Below are 24,330 nucleotides of genomic sequence, written 5' to 3' on the forward strand. Positions count from 1 at the left end.
ATCTTGTAGACTTGTCAGAGATGGCAGAGGAAAAAGATCTCTGGGCTCTTGGTGGCGTACGAACTGAAAAAAAACTCTGAAATTGCTCATCTCTAAACTTCTTGTAAAGTTAGACAATAGATGTTTATGTCATTTAAACCACTATTTGTTGCGTATCATTATTTGTAGCTACAAGTATTCCTAATTGATATCAGCTCTCTCAATGGTATAGCATTTAGCATTCCCCATCAAAAGAAGCACACAAGGCTAAGAACATCAGCTCTTTTATTATTATTATTATTTACTGTTATTTCCCCCCAAACAACAGCACAATTCAAATAACAATGACACACAAGTCCCACTCATATACATAATACCACAAGCCTGCCTACCAGTCTATCTGGCCTTTGCTTGGTTCCTGGTGGAGCTGTTTGGAGACAGCCCCCTCTGTAAAAATCCCAAATCGGACATAGGAGGCACAAGAAGCGGGGGAGGGGGAGCACTTTAGGCAGAGAATGAATGGGCTTCCAGAGTCCTCAGGGAGTGCCAACTTGGGAACATGCTATATAAACGCTTGGGTGAAGAGCAGAAGGCACTGTTTTCATGTGGCTGTTGGATAAATCCCATATGGGGGGGAAGACCTAGCTATCCCCCTTTGTAGGCCAGCGCTGCGGAAACACAGTAGAGTGAGTTAATGGGCTCCATCCAGCAAACCATGGGGCAGGCATGGAAAGTGGGAACCCAGAACAGGAATCTGGGTGACAGGGAGGTCCCCAGAGAGAAGCAACCCTTGCATTCGCTGCAAGGGAAGATACAGTGTGAAATGTCATGTCCCCTTCTGTTTTGCAACTACAGAACGGGCAACATTTTCATCATGAGAGAAAAAGGAAAGAAAGAAAATCTCCCAGCATTCTGGCTGCAGGCAACTGAGCATGGCCTGCCAATTGCGCCATCCTGTGGAAACACCTACTACTACCCTATCCAGGGAGTCGGTGGTCAGGCCACCCTGCAACCCCCCCCCAACATTTTAGTCACACTAAATCTACGAATTCAGCTAAAGTCATGTACCCAGGAATCAGAGAAGCCCTGGGGTTGGGGAGGGAAAAAGATGGGCCAAGACTGGGGTCTCAGGAACAGGTGACTTCCTGGCTGTCTTGGGGAAGCTCGTTGTTGAAATTGCTCTCTCCAAATGGTGAGTAAGGGGGGACCTGGGGAGCTTCGATGATCAGCAGGCCCTCTGGGGAAAGCGAGGCAAAGACTGTCACAGGATCCACCTCTGCGGGAAGCCTAGGAGAAGCACAAGATACTATTCATGTACTATGTTTCATATAGCTTAAACAAACTTTCGTGCATCTGGAAGAACATAGCTTTGATACAAATTTAGGCTTTGAGGGCATAGACACTGGGTTTGAAGCCCGGCTCTGCCCCTCTCTAGCTGGGCAATCTTGGGAAGGTCACTCAATTGCTCTGAGTTTATGCCCTCATCTGCAAATGGAGACAGCAATATAAAACTTGTATACTATAGTATTTGAAGCCAGAATCTGAACACGCTTTGCAAATGGTAACATGGTGTTCCAACAGTTAACTTACAAGATCACTGTGGCCCAGATGTTTGGCCTTTGGTTGTCTTCGCCCACATCGGACCGGCTGCTGGCAGAAATGGCCCGCACTACCATCCCGTTATAAAATGCAGGTAAGGTGGTAACTCACAGCAGGTAACACACTTTCATTTGCCATGTGCCTGCTGCAGGTGCTTTCCTACAGGACGCGTTACTGGTGAATTAAGGATGGAACAGGCTGGCCACCTGGCAACATTCTCTCTGATGCTTAGAATGAGCCTTGATTTGGGTCTAAGCTGAAGTATCTCTTAACAGGTCGTAACTGCTTTGTTCCCAAAACACATTTGTAGGAAGTGACCTGGCTAGAACTTTATAAAGAGCCCAGAGTGGTTCATAGGTAGGAATTAATATGCCCATTGCACAGAACAGTTAGCAGAGACTTGGGGAAATCAAGTGGCAGGCTCAGTGAGTGAGAACCTCAAAGGGATTTCTGAATCCAACTCTGGTTCCAGTTCTGAAGCTATTTTTTTTTTTTTTTTTTTTATGATTTTTTGATTGTTTTGGGTGAAAGAGACAATCTGGAGAATTGTGAGAACATGTTCATGGCCTCATTGGGATGCCATTATTAATAAAGATTACGAAAACTATGACCTTCTGAGTACTTTCTATGTGCCAGGTAGTTCACCTGTGTATCATCTCCTCTAGTTGTTGACAATGATCCCACCAGGCAAATTCTGTTACTGTCCCCATTTACAGACAAGGAAATTGAGGCCAGAGAGGTGAAGTGACTTGCCCAAGGTCACGCTGCCGTAAAGAAGCAGATGGGAATGGAATTGGAATCTTGGCCTCCAAAGTCAGAGCAGCTGATCATGATGTCCTATTGCCTCCCCCGACACCAGACTTTTGAAAAAAAAGGAAGCCAGGAGGGTTGATCAGCATAGATCTTTCCACTGGTCCAGGATGGCCCTGCTTGTTAGAAAAGCAGAGGTTTTGATGAAAGAACCAGTCAAGGAGGCAGACCCATTCCTGGCCAGGGCAGGATCCTTCCTGAAGGGGGTGGGGAGTTTTTGCTGTGAGTAGCAACATGTAACCACATGAGCCTCATCTACCCAGGAGACTCCTGCTAAATTAGAGCCACAGAGATTAACAAGGGCCCCGCTGGGAAGGAGGGAAGAGAAAGAGGGAACTTGAGCAGCGGCCAAGTCAAACTTCTGAAGCACAGAGGAGGCCAAAAGTCTGGACCTCCCTCCCACTACTGGGGATGGGCCAACTCTGTTTAACTATTTGCATGCTAACCCATAGCACACCTGATGCAATGGGGCAGGGCCACCGTGATCCAGAGCATGGCCTTTACAGGCAGGCACACCTGAGTTCGAATTCTGATTCTTCCCGACTGTGTGACCTCAGGCTAGTGAGCTAGCCTCTCTGAACCTACCTCCTTATAGGAAAAGTGGGTTAACGGTTGGTTTCTACCTCTTAAGGTAGTGCGAGAATTACACGGGATAATGAAAGCAAAAGGCTTAGCCCAGTGCCTGGCATACAGTAGGTGCTCAGTAAGTGTTAGTGGTTACGGCAGTCACTGGCTGTAGGAAAACTATTCCTCTTGTATTCTCTTTCAATCCTTCCATTTGCATCCAAACGAAGGTCTCAGCTAAGTGTTAACATGACCTAAACACCTTTAGCCTCTATCCCTTGCTATTTTCTGTTTTTAACAAATAGAGAGCTGATCTAAGGCTTGGACCCTTAGGCAGACAGTGCTACCTATTCAACCGCATTTTTCTGTCATTGGATTTGTTTTACGATTGCCCTCTTCAGTGAACGTTTTAGTAGGAATTTAACTTTTGCAAAAATGACCTGATCAAAAAGAAAAGAAATCTTAAGCAAATAATAATATGGGAATATAAGCACATAAGGCAAAAAGTATTTGACGATGGTCTGTGAATGACTGCAATCTGGTCTCACCTAACCAGGTAGGAGGGCCATGGGCTTTGGGGAGACCTGGGTTCAAATCCCAGATCTGGCTCATTACTAGCTGTGTGACCTTTGTGGGATTCCAAAATCCCTCTGAATTTCAGTTTTCTCATGCAGAAGATGGGCTTAATAATACCTACTTCATAGGATTCTTTTAAAGGCGAAATAATATTAAACCTAACCCCCTCGTCACATGGCTCTTGACACCCTGCAGATGTCAATAAAGGCAGAGCAGATACCTGGGAAGAGATGGAGCAAGGAACTAAAGTTTGCTTTGACTCTGAGCATCTTCCATTGATGATTTCCTGAGTCCCCTGCTTCCTGTCCTCCCACCCAAGTTGGGTGTGGAAAGATCCCATCTACAGTCTTGCCCTGGCCCCCAACCTGATCGGCAAATTCCAAGACCTCTCCTTCTCCCCCTCACCCAGTCAAAATGGCGCCTTTCACATGGGGATGGATGTGTTGGGAAGAATTTCCTAGCCGTGGCAAAGGCTGTAGAATCCTGCCTGGGAGGAAATCTCCAAGGATCTCAGTCTGGCTGAAGGAGCTTCCCTGTCCTCTGATGACCGGAGCTTTTCCTGGGAGAGGCAATGGAGTCTCCTGAGAGTGGGCCAGGGCCATCCTTGGTGTCTAGAGTCTGGGCAGAGCCAGGGCGTCCCAGGAGGTCCCAGCTGCTCTCGTGTGACTCCAGCCTTGCAGAGTTTTTAAATAATATTAGTCCCCACGGACTGAACACTGAGTCTGGACCCCATGCTAAATGCTTTACATGCTTCCTCTCATCCCCCATCACAGCTCTGTCCATGAGGGAATGTGGGGACAGAAGTTCAGGACAGTTCAGGGAGCTGTTCCAAGTTATTCACTTTCTTTATCATGGAACCAGGACTCCCTACGTCCAGAGGAGCTTCAAAATACTTAGCAACTGGCCCAGTGGGACAATGACCCACCAGAATGGATGGATACGTGCCACAGTGATGGAGGAGGGTGCTGGAGACCCTTTGTTTCTGGAATGTGGGGAAGCTCGGAGGGTCCTGCGGATAGGGTCAGGGTGGCCAGGCTGGCTAGGGAGGGCACTTGGGGGGCTCAGGACAATGGCTAGTCCAATATTGTAACAAGTAGCTCCGCTCCGCTGCTGGACCCCAGCTGTGCCTTGAGCAGCTTTAGGCATTTCTGTCTGGTCAAGTCACCCCAGCAAGCTGTTTCTCGGAGGCTCGGAGATGGGGAAATCCACATTTTATAAAGATGATTAACCCCCTGACTTCTTTCCAGCTCAGTCCCTTCCCCAGCGTTGCCCTGCCTGTGACTCCATCCTGAGACCTTATTTGAGTCTCTTCCAAGAAACATCAGCTCCCCCTGCACCTTTTCCCCCACCCTTTCCTTTCCCCTCTCCCTCTGAGCAGCGTTTCATGTGGCTGCTATACCAGGGAGAGGTGTGGGTCTTGGGGATGGCAGGCGAGCCAGTGAGCGTGAAGAAAAACAGCCGTTTGCCTTATCAGGAAGCGTCCATGGGCTTCTAAGAACTCCAGAGGCGCTGGGCGGGTCAGGACTGGGCACATGGCAGGAGAGACAGGCCTGCCGAATCCCAAAGCTGAAAGAAGCCTCAATGCAGCCAGCATACTCTCTTCCAGCCCCAGGACATTTCTGCCAGGGCCAGGCGTGGAGTAAAGACTCAACACCACCACCAGTAATAGTCACAACAAACTGCCACTTCTGGGGACCTACTGTGCGCTGGTGGCTGTGCCATGATTTCATTTCATTTTCAGTTGGTGACTCTGGAATGAACACCCACCCGATCCCTTTTACGGGTAAGGAAGGGGCATCCCTTGCTCCAGGCATGAGCGCGGCACTCAGGGTTCAGGGATCGGTTGGGGGCTGTTCTAAATTCAAATCGTAAGGACTCTGGGCAGGTCTCTTCACCTCTGGGAACTCAGTTTCCCCATCATACAAGGAGAGTAATGTCTCTTCTGCCCGCAGCAGAGATTAAATGCACTGACTGGGACAAGACTTTGGGGCCAGAAGTGTACGCGGCGGAGTGCTGCTGCCTAGAGGGTGTGCGTGGGAAGAGGTGTCCCTCATCGGCACCTTGTCGCAGGCTCCCTCCCTACGGCTGGCTTTGATTCACTGGCCCGGCCTGGTGGTCTTCCTGGTGCTGGCATGATTCCCCCAGGCTCAGCCCTTCCCACACCCCTCAGCAAAACCTGCCCTTCACGTGTCCCAAAGTCTCAGCCTCCAAAGCCCTCCCGGGAGGAAACAGCAATGTCGGGACACCTTCCAGCTTCATGCTCTAGGGAAGGCGGCATGCTCTCCCGGTGGTGGTGGGACACTCAGAGCAAGCAACCTTCGCAAGATTCTACTGGGCATTTGGGCATCAGGGGACAGGCCCTCTTGATGGTGATGGAGATACTCCCCAGACATACCGCGTGGGTCGGAGAGTGCCCCGATTTTCACGGAATCACAGGTTTGCTGTGACACCTTCTCCCCTTTAGGTGTGAGGGGTGAGCGGTGAGGGTTCAATTCCCTGCCCTGGGGCTTGTCTTGAAAGAGAGATGCCCAAGAGGGAGACACACCAGATCTCGGGTCCCAGACCCTACCCGCTGCTCCGCCCCCACCCCGGAAACCACACCGCCAGGTGACTTACTGGATTTTCTTTGTGAAGTTCTTGGAAACGATGCCACCTTCTTGCTGCTTCTCTTCATGTTTGCCTAGAAGGGAGCGGAATGCCACATGTAAGCATCTATGCTCCTGGACTTCAGTCAGGACTCGGGCTTGGGTTCGAATCCTGCCCCAGCCCCTGCCCCTTCCCCACCCTTTGGCTCGGGGCTCAGTCTGGAGACACCAGTTGTCTGAGCAACCTCAGCCCTTCCCCCTAGCCAGCCAGTCAAACCCGGAGGCTAGCATCCCAGGAGGGGTGGTAGGAAAGAAGTGGGGTCACATGCTGAGGGCTGGCTTGCCACCCAGTGGGCTTTACAACGCACAGAGCCTTTCCTGGCTCTGAAGGTGGGCTTCCTTCCTCCTTGGTGACGGAGGCGGGAACTGAGGCCCAGTGATGGGTCCAGTCACCCAGCAGGTGCACGGCAGGCCTGGGCTCTGAACCAGCTCTCCCTGAATCTATGCCAAGTGCTGGGGTCTCACGCCCCTCTTCCTGTTCCAGCTTGCAATTAGCTCTTTGAGCCACATTATCTGTACCTAAAACGGATGAGTTGCCTGGAAATAATGCTTCAATCTGCTAAAAAACAAAACAAAACAAAAACACCCAGAATCTCCAAAGGAGGGGAGGTCTCCTTAAGAAATAACACGTCAGGGACGCCTGGGTGGCTCAGTTGGTTAAGTGACTGCCTTTGGCTCAGGTCATGATCCTGGAGTCCCGGGATCGAGTCCTGCATCAGGCTCCCTGCTCGGCAGGGAGTCTGCTTCTCCCTCTGACCCTCCTCCCTCTCATGCTCTCTGTCTCTCATTCTCTCTCTCTCAAATAAATAAATAAAATCTTTAAAAAAAAAAAAAAAAAGAAATAACACGTCAGACATCACAGATTTGAAATTCTACCTGCCCCGCCTTCCACAGGGTAGCAGGGGAGGGCAGTTCTTCTTCCTCAGGAAGGAAAAAGGTAAGATTACATGAAGGTTTGGGCCCAAACTGGCTATCACCTTGCAATTTATATAGCAACTTCTGAGCCTCCTGGCCACTCTTCAGTCTTTTTTTTTCTTTTTAATGGGGAAAGCCTCTAATTTCTCTCTCTCTCTCTTTTTTAAGATTTTGTTTATTTATTTGATATAGAGTAAGCACAAGCTGGGGGCAGGGGCAGAGGGAGAAGCAGACTCCCCGCTGAGCAGGGAGCCCGATGCGGGGCTCGATCCCAGGACCCTGGGATCATGACCTGAGCCGAAGGCAGACGCTAAACGACTGAGCCACCCCAGTGCCTCTCTAATTTCTCTTTACACAAACCAGATTAGTGCCCAGTGGAGCTTTCTAGCTCCTATCTTTTATTTGTTCCTCATCTGTGGGGCCACATTTCCCGGCCAAGAACCCTCATGCGCACAGCGACACCCTTCTGAGAAGCTTTGGAATCCAGACTGTAAATAACCCTGTGGGATTTTTTTTTTGCAGCCCCGGGTTTTTAAAAACTGACAATTTATAGGTGATTACCTTATTAATTGCTTTTTTTTTATTATTCATACTTTATTAATGACTTTGTTCTGATTGTAAGATAATACAAGGGTATCCTAGAAAATGTAGAAAATAAAGAAATAAATGATTGAAACCCCCCAACGAAACCACGTTTTTGTGTAAGTTCCAGACTTTTCTTTCTGTTACTTAGGCACACATAAATGTTATATGGCATAGATGTATATCATGTATTTTAGCAAATGGGATCATATTTTATGTTACGCTCAAAACTGCTATCTCTTGCTAACACATGATATTTTTCCATGTTACACCAAATATTCTTCCACCACGTGACTTTTTAATGGTTGCACAACATTCCACTGTAGGGATACATAAGTTCATTTAGTCACTCCCTGGCTTTTGGGCACTGAGACAGATATGTGACCTTAGAAAGAACTTATTGCACCACATTGCACCGAACATCCTTACAGCTGGATCTTCGCATCCAGCCTGATGACTTTTTTTTTTTTTTTTAAGATTTTATTTATTTATTTGAGAGAGAGAATGAGAGACAGAGAGCATGAGAGGGAGGAGGGTCAGAGGGAGAAGCAGACTCCCCGCCGAGCAGGGAGCCCGATGCGGGACTTGATCCCGGGACTCCAGGATCATGACCTGAGCCGAAGGCAGTCGCCTAACCAACTGAGCCACCCAGGCGCCCTGCCTGATGACTTCTTTAGGATAAATTCTAAGTTCTAGGATTTCTGAGGCTTGATCTGTATTGCTAAATGGCCCTTAGGAAAGGCTGCATCCGTTTATTCACTCACAAGGGGGGCAGAAAGTGGTACCAGATAGGAATTAGTTTTTAAACCAGAGTGTCTGGTTACCCAGAACACGCTATGCTCTGAAGGTGCTGGGAGAGTAGATTTGGACCTGCCAAGTCCATGAGTACCAACTGTCCAGCCCTAACCCAGGCCTGTGGCCAGGGGAACATTGTCTGTTCCCTGAAACCCTCCCCAGAGCCCAGGCCTCTGGAGGCCTGCTTCCCCTGGGGACCGGCCAGTGCCTCTGACTCAGCCCTTTTGCACACTTGGTGTCCTGAGAATAATAAACAATGATGATGATCAAAACAATAGCAATAACAGACTCTTACATAGCGCTTACTTGGTGTCAGCACCCTCCCAGCCCCTGGCTACAGCTACTTCTTTAATTTTCACGACAACCTTAGAAAGCGGGGACTTTCGTTATTACCATTTTGTGGATGGGGAACGGAAGTTCAGAGAGGTTAAGTGATACGCCCAGGGTCACACAGCTTGGAAATGCTGGAGCAAAGGGATGTAGGTTTTGGACTTTCAGTCCCTGCTCTAACACTTCTTAGCACAACCCCACTCTTCTCTGAGCCTCAGTTTACTCTTCTCTAAAATGGGGATGACAACACCTTCCTAATTATTGGGTTGCTGAGCAAATGAGAATGAGTCACAGGATTGCTTTCAACTTGCTTTGAAAGTTGTAAAAATGTTGTCTGAGGGTGAAGGTTTGTGGCTTATTTTGATGTCCGGGAAAGGACTGCTCCTGAAAGGCTAAGCTTGCCTGTCCACACCCTGAAAATAGGGTATCGGGGTTAGGGAGGGGAAGATCTCTGAGCAGGCGCAGCTCCAAGATTTCCATAAAGAGAAGCCTGGTTGAAAATGGATGTCGCTACCAGAGGTTCATGTTGAAGCTTAATTTGCATATAATTTGAATATCTATTTATTAGGGCAGCTTAAGGATTATGAGTGATTTTTAATTTCTGATTTTGCTTTCCTATCTACATTTTCTACCGTGGAAATATTTTATTTTTGTAAACAGAAAAAAAGTAATTGTGATTCTTTTTTTAAAAAAAGAACTCATCCGGAGGCCAGGGCAAGCCAGAGGCCTCACAGCTACTATTTTTTCAACATGCCTCAGAGAAATGTGGGTGCCAAGAAGCAGGCATCAGCACTTCGGGGAAAGGCATTGGCCCAGCTAAAGAAAGAAGGTGCTGTTTCCAGGGGAGGCAGAGGCCCTGGGATTAAGGAGAAGGGGTGGGAATAAGGCCTCTGGATTTTCCAGTTCCTTCTTGGCCAGGTCCTGGCCCAGTGGCCCATGAAGAGAATATTTCTTGGCTGGTGGCTGCGGGGTAGGAGAAGGGGTGGATAAGGCATCATGGAAAGCATCTAGTCTAGCATTTTCCAAATACTTCCCTGGAACTAGACACTCAGATGTGGTCAGATAAGACAGGGCTGCCTCCAGAGATCCACAAACTACCTAAGCAAATTCAAAGCTCTGATAAGTCCTGCAGTGAGGAGACCTGTTTATGATTTTGTTTCCTCTGGCACATCTTTAAAATTCTGGGCTGCCTATCCTGCATTTCTTAGATACCTATTGATATCTTAAAATGTACCATTTGGCAAATACATACTGATTGAGTTCAACTCCTCCTAAGGAAAACTGAGGCCCAAGAGATGGCAGGATTTGCCCAAGGCCGTATAAGCAGAAGAAAATCCAGCCATCCTGACTCGGAACCATCTAAGCAGGCCTGGCTTTGAATTGCAGATACGTGCCATGGAGGACAGGGGATCTCAGGTGAGTTACTCTCTCTGAGCCTCAACTTCCTCACTTGTAAAGTGGGTATCACAAACCTACCCATATTTCCTTGAGAGTCCATGTGAGGAACCAGGGAGCCAACATACACAGGCATTGAGCACAATGCCCTGCACCAGGTGCTTGAGGAAGAATAGGTCTGCCATTATGTGATAACAGGAGAAAAGACTGGATCTGATTTTAAATGGAGCCCTGATATCAATCTGATTTCTTAAATCCATTTGTGAAAGTCTCTGTACGTACTCTCAGGGGATTTGGCTTCTGTCAAGCTGAGGTTGCTAAGTGCACACCTGGGAGGCATTTTTACAACTTTAAAAGGCTTTGTCTGCCTTACTTAAGCACCCAACAACCCCATTTTACAAATATGGAAACTGAGGCTCCATGACCCGCTCAAAGCCTCATGCAGAGCCGCTGGATTAGTAAGGTACTTATCTGGGATCTCAGCCTGGAGTTGCCACAGCCCAGTTAGTAAGAAGCACCTAGAAAGGAGAATGAAGGAAACATCCTCCAGAGGTCTCCTGGAGGGGCCACAGGGCATGGGAAACCCTCCAACCTGGGGTGGAAGATTCTGGAATCCCAATTAAAACAAAGATGGGAGAGGTGTTGGTAATAATCCCCTTATTCACAGAGTGCCCGACAGACACTGTCATTCTCCCCATTTTACAGACTCTCTGCATTTATTATCATATATTGTCTGCATGTATTTTTAATCTTCCCTATAGACTTGCAGGGCCGATATTATTACACAACCCGTTCTGCAGATAAGGAAACTGACGCTCTGAGTGGTGGGAAGACTTTCTTGTCCTTATCCATCTGGCAGGGTCGGGACTGGAACCCAGGTCTCAAAGAGCATCTACCATTTACGGTCTCCTGGGGCCTTGCTCTGTACCCAGCATTTTAATAACAGCAACATCACAGCCATAGGAATACTGATGCCTTGTGTTCCAGGCAGCAGGTCCACACTGGACATGCATCGGCCCATGTAATACAGCGATCCTCATGCCACGTAGCCACTGGAGCCCCCATTTCCAGGTAAGGAAACAACGCACACAGAACATAAACAATTTGCACATCCTGCTGGTCCATGGCAGAGCCAGGTTCAACTGCAGCCGAGTTGGGAAGGCCCGGCTGAACACCTCCATCCGCATGTGGCCCCAACATGCCTCGTGGCCCACCACACCCGCCCCCCCCCCCCCCGCCCCGAGCCTCTGATGTTTATAATTCTGCCCTGCGAGGCTTTGAAACTCCCCCTACACGCCGCCCTGCCCTGCCGGGCTTGTCTCTGCCCAGCCTGGCTTTGCAATGGCTTTTACTGATTTTCTGGCTGGGAGCCTGCCAGGAACACACTCCTTTTAATGCAGCCTTAATTGGGAGGGAAGACAGAGGAAGCCGTTCCCCTGCTGCCCTGCTTAATGGGGACTGAGGCTCCTGTCTCCTCTTCCTCTCGCCCAGGCTGGGAGGTGGCGCAAGCCCTGGGCCTGGAGTCCTGGGCAGGCCCAAACTCTTCCTGCTGGCTGCTGACTCACGGCGTGACCTTGGACAAGTCCTGCTTGGGCCTCAACCTCCTCAGCTGTAAAATGGGAGTAGACAGCCCCGCTTCCCAGGGCTGGAGTGAGTGAGGATTATCTGGTAGAAGGAATATAAGAGTCTTAGCCCAGTTCTTGGTACCCAGTAGGTGCTCAATAAACTGTCAAATCGCTTCTGGCCTCCCAGTTCCCAAGACAGCCTGGGTTTGAATCCAGGCAGCCGTGGGCATGTTATTTTAAGCTTTCTGTGCCTCAGTTTCCTCATCTGTAAAAAGAGGAGACAAAGAGGCCCCACCTCTTCTAGTTGTTTTAACTGAGATGCTATCGGTAAAGCGTGTAGTGGGGTGCCTAGCAGAGCGTAAGCGCTCAATCAAGGTTACCAATTAGAATCGTTATAGTGACTCTCATGCCTCAGTTTCCTTATCTGGGACAAGGAGAGGTGTTCTTCTTGAAACCTGTGCTGATTATTAGCTCTATCATGGCACACCCTTCTAGACTGTGCTGTGTCCCTGGGGCGCCGAGAGTCCTATCTCTTGTCTTTGTATTTCTTCTATGTCTGTTGAACTCATTCTTTACATGAAATTTTTTTTCTGTCAAAACATGTGCCGTGGTTTCCATTTCCCAGCCTCTATTCTGACTGATACAGCCCCCAAAGGCCCCCCCAGCTGGGTCAGGTTGAGGTGTCTCCTGGAAGACAGGACAGGAGCGCTTTTCCAGAAAGATAACTTCTGTGGGCTCTCTGGGCTGCATTCCTCAGCCCTGAAGTCACCTGAGTCACACACTGCTGTCACAGCTCACCCTCTAAGGGAAGAGACGTTCTCTTGACTATTCCCGGGGCTGAGGCCTACACCCCTCTCCTGGTTCTCTCTCACTCCTGCCCCTCACTCACCAGACACTTCCACGTATCCATCCTTCGTCTTCACCATCAGCTCCTCTGGCTTAAAGCTGTGCACGTTGACGCACACTTTCCAGGGCTCCCCGGGGAAGGGTGGGGGACTCCTGCCCTCCCCAGGTACCCCAAACCTGGCTGCAGCCGTAGGCCCCCGAGGCACCATGCCTGACCTCAGGGTCCCAGGCCACCCCGGGGAGAATCGAGGCAGGGCCCAGTTGCGCCATGAGGCCGTCAGGTCGTCGGGGAAGGGGTCCATGCCAAAGTCATCATCCAGCAGGCGCGAGGGGAGGGACGAGTCCCGGAAGGGGTCCCGGCGCAGGCGGCTTGGGTAGTGGCAGGAGAAGGGCATCTGACCATCAGCCATGGCTGCTGAGCTGGAGGGGCAACGGAGGCTCAGAGAGAGGGAGCCACCTGCCCAAGGTCACACAGCAAGGTGATGTGGGGGGGGGGGGCGCTGGCCCTCCGAGCTTATTCTTCAGCTTCAGAAAACGCTGAACCATCCACTGCCCAGGACAGAGGGGGTACCCGGCTGGGGTCCCAGCCCCCAAAGACACTCCAAAGGCGACCACCAGCCGGCCCAGCAGAATTCCAGAGGGCCCCTCTCCGCACTGCCTCACCGGCGATCAGCCAGTCACTGTCCTCCCAGGCTGTCCAGGCTCTCAGCCAGAGCCGCTGAGATGTCTCATGGAGGAGCGTCAGGAGCTTAATAAACCCAGGGACGCGGGCCTAGAAACTTCTCCTTGCTTCTCCTGGGCTGAGAGCCTTCTATTTATTGCTGCCTGGGGCTGGGGGCGGGCTTTACCAGTGCGTCCTGTCACAGGAGTATTCGGAGGTGATGAACCAGTCCCCGAGAATCAGCTGAGGGAACAGCTGGGCTCCCAGGGGGCGGGGAGGGGCCTTGGCGGCCAAGTCCAGCCAGCCAGTCCGGACACTCCCCTCCCCGGCCGGGCTCAGCTCCGCCCCCTCCCGCCGCTCCCTCCCCCGCCCGCCTCCCCAAGTGCGGTGCAAAGAGCGGCTAGGCTATTAATAACCCTCCGCCTGCCAGGGCTCCGGTCACCCCAGTAATACCTTCCCCAGAGCCTGCTGCGTCCTGCCCGCCTTGGGGACCTGCCGAAGGAGAGAAGAGGGATGGGAGCCCAGTGGATTTGAAGGCAGGTGGCCTTGGGCAGCAATTCCCCCCGCTTACAACCCGACCTGGGAGCTTGCCTTCAGCGTCCTCTGGGAGCAGTAACATTATTCCCTGGGCATCTGTGAGCCCGTCAGTCTTCCCACCTGTAAAATGGACATAATAGTAGCCACCTCGTGGCTGTGTCCATGAGGACCACATGAGGTGATCATCCTTAAACATTTAGCAGACTGACACTTTTATATACTCAATTTTGAGTTCTCAATTACGTAAGGCTTGCTGTATGCTGGGCCCTGTTCTAAGTGCTTTCCAAATACTAAACTGCCTTCAACCACAGTAACAATCCTGTGAGGAAACTGCCCTAGGAAGTGATAACCAATGGTAGCCTCTATTAGTAGTAGTAGTCCTCGGATCATGACTGCTAATAATGCTAATTATCAGAAGGTGCAGTGGGTCTGGCCTGAACCCGTCGCCCAGAGAGGACCTACTGGCTAGATTTCCCTGTTCCTCCCCCATAGCTTCCGGAGAATGAACTTACAAATTGTCCTTTGACCTAACGGCCCCCTGAGCTTGGGTTCCAATCTTTGATCTGTCCCCAACAACAGGTGGGCGATTTGGGCACGCAGTTCTCCATCTGTGGGCTGCAGGGTCTCAGCCCTGCCTTCCTCACAGGGTGGGGTGGGGTGGGGTGTTAAGGAATTCAGTGAGTCACTGGCTGAGAAATCAGTTTGATGTTAGGCAGTGTGGGCATGAGGCCGTTTGCTAAAAATAATAGTGTGGAGAACAACCACCACCAGCATTTACAGCCTCTTCCTACGGACCTGTCTCCATGGGCAGCCCCGGGCTGCCCCTCATGTTAAACCCTCGCAGCAACAACAACGGGGGTGTTCTCCCCACCCCCATTTTGCAGGTGAGGAAGCAGAGGCACAGCTCCGGGGTGGCAGGGCCTGGGGTGGGGGGGCACCTGGGTCCGCGCCGAGCTGACTGGTGGAGACCCCCACTCTCCCTCCCCCACTAGCCCAGATAGGGAGACTGAGGCGCCCCCCTCCCCCATCCCGAGTGAGTGACTGGGTCCCCACTTGACTCTGGTGAGATCATGGGGCTCGAAGCTCCAGGCTGACGTCATGGCTGGACACAGAAGCCTGGCTCTCCCTGTCATTACAGCTGGGGCGGGGCCGGCTGGGTTGGAGCCCCAATGGGGAGATTCACTGCCTGCCACAGAGAAGAAAGCCGGCCCTGCCTGGGACCTGGGCTGGGACCCCAGTTCATTTGTGTGTGGATTTGAGTGGGTGGAGCGGGGATTGTGTTTATGCCCGGATGGGGCTGTGTTTATTTATGGGCGAGTCTGCTGATGGGTGTGAGCTGGAAGAACCTCCTTCTTCCTCTCTAGGTCTCTTTGCCACAACCCCACAGAGCCTTCATCCACCTTCTCATTTCAAGGATGCTTGCAGCCCCAAAGCCAGCAGGAGAGGAGAGGAAGGGATGCAGCTAGAAAGCAGAAATAGCAATCATTAGCATTTATCCAGCACTTTCCATGTGCCGGGTTCTGTTCTAAGCCCTTTGGATTTATGTATCTTAACTCACGGAATCCCTCCTACAACCCTACAAGGAAGGGGCTTTCATTATCCCCACTGTACTGCTGAGAAAACTGAGGCTCGGTGAGATTATGTGACTCACCCGAGTCCACACACCCGCTTAAGTGGCAGAGCTGGGATTCGAACCGAGGCAGTCTGGCTCTTGGCCCCTCTGCTGCATTACCTCTTATAATCACAGGCATGGCTCACATTTATTGAGCGCTGACTGTATACCAGGCCATGTGCTCAGCACTTTATTCATGACCTCACTGGACCCTCGTGGTTCGGAGGGGTGAAGCCACCTGCCAAGGGCCACACTTGGGGGAATTTGGGGGCCCCCGGGTCTCATCCAGTCATCTTCCCACATGCTTGCTGTATGCTGTCCACCCGCCCCCAGATTCTCAGCACATTTCTGGGTCAGGCCAGCCTTCTGTTTTGGGAAGCTGAGGAAGGAGGCAGATGCTCAGCCTGCTGGCCCAGCCACCTGGAGAGGGGTCAGTAAACCCTATGGGCTGTCATTAGTCAGATGAAAACATGGGGCCAGGCCCAGGAGGAGCCAGGGAGGGAGAGGGGCCGCCAGGCTGGCTCTCCCCGGGAAGGAAAGCCCCTGTGGGATGGCTGTGCCTGTTGGGGCGGGGTGGGGGCAATAGTAGGCCCCAGGTTCCAGAACAAGTGTTCTTTGGGCTGCTTTCCTCTTAGAGCTTTCACCTGGGAAGGACCACCGTTCATCCTCGAACAGACAGCCCAGGAGGAGGGTGACATCACTCTGCAGTTGGGAAACGGGGGGAGGGGTCCAGAGGGAACGGCAGCAGCCTGAGGTCACCCAGGTAGTGACAAAGACACGGTTGGTTGGCTGCCCACTTCTGTGCTCTTCCCTTGCACGGCAGCAAGACCCCACGTTCCCTCCTCCTCTAAGTATTTCCAGCACCCGGCCCTGCCCAGCCTCACACCCCTTCACCTGTAGGCCCAGCCCTAACCCTGTGTGGGGTGGAGTCTTATCGGGACTGAAGGAGGAGCCTCTGTGGCTCCCTCAAGTGCATGGCTTTCGGGACCGCATTTTTGCTCACTGTTTTCTCTACAATTCTAGGGCTCCGGAGCTCTCGTTCCGGGCATGGGGCCGATCCTGGTGGCCTCCCGCATTCACTCAGGCTCCAGGTCCAGGAAGCCCCGTCTCAGAGTTCCCTCCGTGGACACCCCCGGAGCCCAACACATCTTCCAGCAAACGGGGGGTGCATATGCTCATGTCTTTTTTCCTTCCCTTTCTCAGAACCCCCAACAGACGACACTAGTGGAATTTCCAGCACATTCAGCTCCAGGAGGGCAGGACCCTTGGGTGTCTTGTTCACAGCATCATCCCCCGTGCCTAGAAGGGTGCCTGGTGCCTTAAAGGAGCTCAGCAGATCTTGGCCGAGCAGATGATGTCGTGTTAGCAACCCTGTGTCCGAATCGCCTTGCCCACGTGGGACAGACCCTGCACACAGTAACAGCACTAGAATAGCAACTACAATTTCCAGGATACTTAGAAGGGACCAAGTGAAATGATTTCCAAGCGTGCTGTTTATTTATTCCTCACAACAGCCCCCTCCCAGAGGTTCATGCTCTCATCATCCCCATCTTACAGATGAAGAAACTGAGGTTCAACAGGAAGGAACTTGCCCAAGACCACCAGCTTGTGGCTTCTAAAACGCCGCTGTGTCTCAATCTCAGGCCCAGCCCCCCAGTGCTCTTTCCTCCAACAAATACCCGTGCAAAAACAGATGATTAATAAATAAAATAAAATAAACAACCCACATGCTCCCTCCCTACACAAGTCAGCGCCCTCACAATCCCACACAGCTAATGCTTATTGATTGAGCTCTAGCTTCCTCTTACTATTATCTCCAAAGTTCTTTCCAGGGATCACTTGCTCTGACCACCTCTATAGGTAATAATAATAATAACACTTATTTAACATTTTGTAAGAGTTGTATTTTGCATAAATCAATTTATTTAATCCTCCTCCAATTTGCTCTAAGATCAGTATGATTATCCCTGTTCACAGATGACGATATTGAGACACAGAGAGGCTAAAGAACTCGCTGAAGCTCACCCAGCTACTCAGTAGCAGAGCTGATGCTCAAATCCAGGCAGTCTGGCTCCAGAACCTGTGCTCTTTACCACCACGTGATTCTGTGAATAACAACCACCCAAAGCACAAAACAGTAATGGTTCCCACCATTACTTGAGACCCCTATGTGCCAAGCTCTACCAAATGCCCTGCATACCTTACCTCTCTTCATCCTCATGATAAGCCTATGAGGCAGTAGTATATTGTTAACCCCATTTTATGTTTTTTTAAAGATTTATTTATTTATTGGACAGAGAGAGAGGGAGCTCAAGCAGGGGGAGCAGGAGAGGGAGAAGCAGGCTCCCTGCACAGCAGGGCTCGATCCCAGGACCCCGGGATCATGACCTGAGCCGAAGGCAGATGCTTAACTGACTGAGCCACCCAGACGCCCCCAACCCCATTTTATGTTGAAAAGTAAAGGCACAGAGTCAGATCTGTGCTGATGGCTCAGCCTGTACTCTTCGCTGCCTAGTGGGGAGCAAGGGCTCTCCGAACCCAAAGGGACCCAACAGACCACAGCTGACCTTCAGGTCACCAGCCCACCTCTCCCTCTACCTCCTCACTGGGTCTGGAAACTTCTTTTAGCCCTTGCAGACTTTCTCAGTAGAACAGGTGACGCCAGGAACCCACTGACATTGGGAGCCTGGAGGCTGCCTGGGACAAGCCATCACTGTGTTGGCCAGAGAGATCCTTACGTGTCACGAGCGTGAAAGCTGCTCAGAGCCGGGCCAGGGGCCTGGGGTTCAGTGGACTCAGTGGGAGACAGGGAGTCAGGGGTCAGTAGGGGCGCCTCTTACCTGCATGTGTCTCTGGGATAAGGGAGTCAGGGGTCAGCTCATCCCACCCCCCTCTACCTATTTTCAAAGAGGGACTCCCCCAGCCAAGGGCTCTCAGGGGCCCCTCTACTTACTCCTGAGCTTATCATGGCTTCCGAAATCTCCTCTCAGGGCCCGGATAATTATTCTGCATCGAGGGAAATAATATCTCAACTAACCAGGTCTTTAAAGAAGTGACAGTGTTAGCACTTACAGCTTAAGAAAGACAGTAAAGCCTGGTGGGTAAGAACTTGAACAGAGCAGCTGTGCTGCTCTCGGTCAGTGGCCTAGTCTCTCTCAACCTCTGCCTTGTCATCTGTAAAAGGGGGACGACAACAGTCGTCCATTGGCATGGATTGTGAGGTGGGAAATGGTTGGGGAGGTGGGCATGGGCCAGATGATGTAGGGCCTTGTGGACCTCATTTAGGAGTTAGGCTTTGTCCTGAGCACTTTGAGTACCCATTGAGCTGTCTGGAGAAGGAGAATGGTGTGATGAGATCTGAGTTCTAGGAAAATCACCAGCCACTGGTGGAGAGGGCACTGGGGGACAAAACTCCAGGGAGACCAGCAAAGTAGGGTCCAGGGAAGATGGTGGCTTGGGCTGGGCTGTTGGCTGAGGAGAGAGAAAGGGTGGACATAATCCATGATATATTAAAGAAGCAGAAGCATTTTGACTGAGGGACTGCCCTGGAGGAGAGGAGAGGGCACGTCAGATGCACTGCCCAGTGTTTAGACGTAGGCAGCCGGTGGGTGGTGGTGCCAATTAATGAACACATGAGGAGGGGCAGATGCGGGGAGTGGGGAGACTCCATTCATTATCATTCATTACATATTTATTAAGTTCTTATGTACAAAGCACTGGCCTAGGGGCTAGAGATGAGACAAAAGTCTCTGTTCTCACATCTGTCAAACAAATAGTCGAATCAACAATTAAAATAATTTTAGAAACTGAAAAGTTTCATGAAGTACATGAAGGCTCCCGGCTACCTTTCTGATCTGATTCCCTGCTGTCATCCGCCCGTTGCTCACTGTGCTTGAGTCCTGTGGTCTCCTTTCTGTCCTTCGGACTGTTCCTGTCTGAGGACTTCCCTCCTGCTCTTCGCACAGCCCCCCAGATCTCCTCAAGACTGGTCTCTCACTTCATTTGTGTCTCTACTTAAATTCCACCTACTCAGAGAAACTTTCTCCAACCATTTGATCTACAGTCAGGTTCTCTTCCGTCAGCTGGTTTTTCTTTATAGCACCGGCTACCTATTCCTCTCAGTTTGGGACATTTAGATGGTGCTGTTGGAGGCACTTCGGCAGAGGGCTGGCTCAGATCTTTGGAGGGCGGGAGTCCTGGAGAGTCTGTAATCTTGAGGCCCTCCTTCTCCAGCGGGAGCTGGTTCGACCAGTTGGTGTCCAAAGGCAACTGCTTTGGAAAGTTTTTTTTTGTTTTTTGTTTGTTTTGTTTTGTTTCTTAGGTCTGGGAATGACCTCTCCTAGGAGGGTTTAGCCTGAGAGGGTTCTCATGGTTTGTGCTGGGAGGGGAGGAAGTTTGGAGGAGCTGAGGAGGATGCATAGAGATGGACGAGGAGAGCTGTAAACAAGATATCTCCTTCCGGGGACTGTCTTAGTTTCACCCTGAATATGAGTTAGGGTTAATTTTAGTTGTGAGCAACAGAGAGTCAAAATCACAGTGACTGAAAGAAAAGGGAAATTTATTTCTTCTTAATATTAAAGTCCAGAGACATTCTGTCTTGTTGCTGGCATGGTGTCCCTGCTCCACAAAGTCCTCAGAGACTGAGACACTTCCATCTTATTGCTCTGTTTGTATGGGTTCAATTCCCAAAGCCACCTCATGGACCACGGAGCCACCTGAATTCCGGCCATCATGTCTGCATTCCAGCCAGCAGGAAGGAGAAAGGGATGAAGAACAAGGGGGAAAGCACACGACAAATCACTTCTATAGAAATACCTGGAAGCTACCGTGGAAAATTCTGCCTGTATCTCATTGGCCAAAATTAGTCACATGGCCACACCTAGCTGCAAGGATTGCTGGGAAATGCTGTCTTTATTCTGGGTGGCAATGAACCTAGTTGAAATTATTACTATGGATGAAAGGGCAGTGGCTGTTGGGAGGCAACTAGAAACTCTACCATATCCCGAGAGTGTATAGACGGATTTTGCTGAACCATCCTAAAGGCTTCAAGTTGGGCTCCTTTGGAAAACTAGTGGGGAATATGTCCTTCTCTGCATCAACATGTTGGTATTTTCATACGTAAAAACTTTGCCTGGGATTTCAAAGGATTCACAGACTCTCTGAAGCCCAAGCATGGGAGGCCATGGATTCTGAATCTAGAAATAGGGTTCAAGGTGAGGGAAACCGAAGGGAAAAAACCAAACTCTCTGTGTGTGTGAGCGTGTGTGTGTTTGTGTGCGTACACCTGTCCCAACCCCTTTCCATTTGGCAACCTAAGTCTATATGATGTGGTTGGTGTTGTTTATTTTGGGTTTAGATTTGAGAGTAGATTGTCAAAGGACTATAGAACTACTTGGCTTGAAAATGTTGATGAAATATCAGGGTGGAGATATACCTGGGGAAATTGCCAAGTTCTTGGGAGACTCTAGATTCTTTGGAGTGGAGAAGATACTCATGGAGGGAGGCAGCTGGGAGTGCCTCTCTTGAGAATTTGGTATTCGAGGTGATGAAAGGTGAGAGAATATTGGACCTTTGCCGAGGTGACCTGGAACCCTCCCAGAAACTTGTTGTGATCTTACCTAGGCAACTGAACCTACCCAACTCCCACCCCCTTTTGTGTCAGTAACAATGATACTAAGTCAGGGGTTGGGCTAAGTGCTTTACGTGTATCATATCTTCGTGGCTCCCTTATGAGATTGATATTTTTAGCATCCCCATTGGAAAGATGAGGAACCGGAGGCTCAGAGAGGTTAAGCCGCTTACACATAGACACACAGCTAGGAAGCAGCAGTCAGGCTCAAACCCAGGTCTAGTGACTCCCAAGCCACTGCCTTTTAAAGATCACACCTGTCTCTAACCCTAGGGACTATACCCCCGAGCCTGGCACAGTGCTGGATGAATAGTAGGTGCTCACATCTGTCTGCCTCATCCCCGTGCTGCGTTCTCTCACTCCCAGGGAGGGACACAGCTCCTCGTGGGTAGAATGTGTGCATGAGAGATAGGGTGCCTGTGTGGGACACGCTGTTGCTTTGCCATAGTTCTCCTAGCCATACTCCGCACCTGCAACTTAAAGTAAAAATTAACCAGTTCAAAAATGCGTGGGATTTAGAAGGAAGCAGATCTGGCAGCCCCAGGCAGATTTAATCATTTGACAGACGCAGTGCTAGGCATGGCACTCCCTCCGGGCACACAGGGATGGGGGATGAATGAGGCAGACAAGGCTTCTGTCCTCTTGGAGACGGGCAATAAACAAGTAAACAAATAAACTAGGTGCGGACAGTAGAGCACTATGGAAGGAATGCACGGGGTAGGTGGGGGACCAAGAGCCTACTTTTGGCAGGTGGAAGTCATTGCTCTGGTCCTGTACACATGCAGTCGCCCCTGCCTGGGATCCCCAGTCCTCCCTCCTCTTTCCTGAGCCCCCTTTCATGGCCTGGCGCATTCTGCCCATTTCCCAGGCCAAGGAGTCAGTTTTTTTCTGTGATGCCTTCCGAGGTGGTTTTAGGCTTTAGGCGTCCCTTTGGACTCCCCGCATCCTGGGGTCCAGCTGTGCCACTTATTAGCTGTGTAAGTGGGGCCACCAGTCTGTGCCTCAGTTTCTGCATCCGTAAGATCAGCATAAAAATAGTCCCTGCCTCATAAGGCTGTTGCAAGGATGAAATAACGTAAGTAATTTAGGTTAATATACGTCAAGGGCTTGGAATCGGTCTTACGGGGGCGTGGAGGGTTGTTGGTCCTGCTGTCGTTACCGTCGCCGCGGCTAAGAGCCCACCTACGCGCTCACACCGAGCGGCACACATTTATGGTGTCATGTAATTCAGTGGTTCCCAATCCTGACTTCGTAGCTGATGACCAAGGAAGCCTTTGAAAACCCCGCCCCCGGCACCCACCCTCAGCAGCCCTTATTATTGGGGATGGTGGTGGGGGACTCAAGGGTGTCTGGCTTTGTAAAGGTCACAGTTCACCCTAATGCATAGCCAGCGTTAAGAACCACTGGCCTGACCCAACTTCTTTTCACAGGTGAAATAACTAGGACCCAGAGGGGCTCGATTTGCTTAGGTCACAAGGCAAACCAGGGCTCTCGGCGCCTGCCTCTTGCGAAGCTCAATTTTCTGATGTCCTCCTGCCTCCCCTGCTTGCCTGCCTGCCTTCACCCCGAGGAGAGGCTGTGCGTGTCCCTGGGACTGCGGAAGGTAAGGGTGCCGGCCGCAGGCTGCCTCGGCTCCATCCTTGTCCTGAAAGAGAGCCATCGCCCAAGGCCGCCAGCTTCCCCTGTGCTGGCTGGGAGGGGGTGGGGCGCCTCTTCAGACCAAGAGCCAGAAGAACACCTGATTCCCCTAACTGGGAGCCAGAGCAGGAGGTAGAAAGGCAGAGCCCTCTTCCGTGAGTCACTGAGGGACGGCTGGCCTCACAACCTCCTGGCAGCCCCATTTTCCAGAAAAAGTCCTGGGGGGGGGGGCCCTTATGAAGGGCTAGCTCTGAGTTTTGGGGCTCCCACCTTCAGAGGCAAAGAGGTGCAGCAGAAATGGTCCTGGAGCCCACGGACCGAGATTCAAATACCCTCTAGCTATGTGGTCCTCCCTCTGTGACCCTCAACTTTCTCATCTGTCAGATGGGGCTAAACAGGGCTGTTACGAAAAGGAAGTAAGTTAAGGCATGAAAAGGGCTTGGCACGGGATCACTGATCCATAAAAAGTTAATTTTTATTATTACTACTACTATTATTTATTGATGAAGCCTCATAAGGGGACACAGGTTGTGGCCTTACCCTAGCCTGTTGGGGAAGAAAGAAATCGTGCGTGTGGTGGTGTTGGTGGGCCCCGGTGGATAGCAATGGATTTACCCCAAGGAGGTTGTCCCATTCAAATGATTTTTAAGGGAGATTTCCAGAGGGGCAAGATACAAGGGGATGCGACAGCGGTAACCTATTTTGTTTGCTCTTTCTCTCCTAGCTGAGAACCTAGACAGGTATACAGCCAGGGGCTGTAGCCCTGGGGATGGGGGGGCGGGGGCAGGGCTGGCTGGGCCCTGGGATGATCTACGTTATCCACATGTGTTTGTATAACTTTTTTTGACTTGCATAATGTTTGAAAAAAAAGAATGAGTTACCCACGTTTTAAAAATCAGTACATTTTACCTAAAAATTCATCCTCTTGAGAAATGGGGAGATCTGGCAACACTGAGCTGAGCTAGCTACCTGGCTGTGGTGTGCTGGACTCCCTGGGTCCCCACAGTCCTAACGCTGCCCACTTCCCTCACCTGCCTGCCCCTGTGGGTGTTTTCAACCTCTGCTCCCTATGGCAGGAAACTCTGAAGTTGGACACTGAGGACGTATCCGGGGGGCCTTCACAGGGCCTTGCAGGAACCCCACTGTTCCCAGCTGGCTACTTAGGGCTGTCTCCATGAGCCCCGCTCCCACAGTTGAGTCTCGGGTGAGGGAAGAGTAGTCACGCTAACATTCACTGAGTGCTTCCCAGGCATCAGGTATTTTTAGAGCCACATTCCAGTTAGTTCCCACAGCAGCCCGGGGAGAGAACTGTTGCTGCCTCCATTTTACAGATGAGAAAACCAAGCCCCAACGGGGTATCATCCTTGCTCAGCGCTACATAGCGAGTAATGGCAGGGTCTATCTTAGAATCCAGGTCTTTGGACTCCCACATCCGTGCCCTACACACCGAACTTCCTCCTGCCCATGAAGGCCTGGGAGAAACACGGTCCTACCAGAGAGAACTGCATCCTCTCTGCATCAGCTGAAGTGCTGCGGAGCAGAGCTGTGCACAGCCTGGGGTCTGCACTCAGCCTGCATGGATCCTATCATTGACACCGCGGCCTTGGGCAAGGGACTGGGCTTTGCAGGGCCTTAGTTTCCTTCTTGGGAGG

At 50.9% G+C, this 24,330-nt stretch overlaps 1 protein-coding gene across 1 annotated transcript; it reads right to left on the bottom strand.

The window, feature by feature from the left end:
* Positions 1-247: 247 nt before the first annotated feature.
* HSPB8 (heat shock protein family B (small) member 8) lies at positions 248-13,506 on the bottom strand. Its single transcript, XM_036121061.2, has 3 exons — positions 12,645-13,506; positions 6,145-6,208; positions 248-1,266 (listed from the first exon to the last, which is right to left on the bottom strand). The coding sequence occupies exons 1-3, from the start codon at positions 13,009-13,011 to the stop codon at positions 1,107-1,109; spliced, it is 591 nt and encodes a 196-aa protein (XP_035976954.2). The 5' UTR covers positions 13,012-13,506; the 3' UTR covers positions 248-1,106.
* Between the last annotated feature and the right edge of the window lie 10,824 nt (positions 13,507-24,330).

This window comes from Halichoerus grypus, chromosome 13 (assembly GCF_964656455.1).
Source record: "Halichoerus grypus chromosome 13, mHalGry1.hap1.1, whole genome shotgun sequence".
In the NCBI taxonomy this organism is placed as follows: Eukaryota; Metazoa; Chordata; class Mammalia; order Carnivora; family Phocidae; genus Halichoerus; species Halichoerus grypus.

Excerpts from the sequence above, each read along its gene's own strand:
- HSPB8 (XM_036121061.2), bottom strand. The coding sequence starts at position 13,011 with ATGGCTGATGGTCAGATGCCCTTCTCCTGCCACTACCCAAGCCGCCTG. Across the intron at positions 6,209-12,644 it reads TGGATACGTGGAAGTGTCTG|GCAAACATGAAGAGAAGCAG; the intron begins GTGAGTGAGGGG and ends GCTCCCTTCTAG. Across the intron at positions 1,267-6,144 it reads AACTTCACAAAGAAAATCCA|GCTTCCCGCAGAGGTGGATC; the intron begins GTAAGTCACCTG and ends TGCTTCTCCTAG.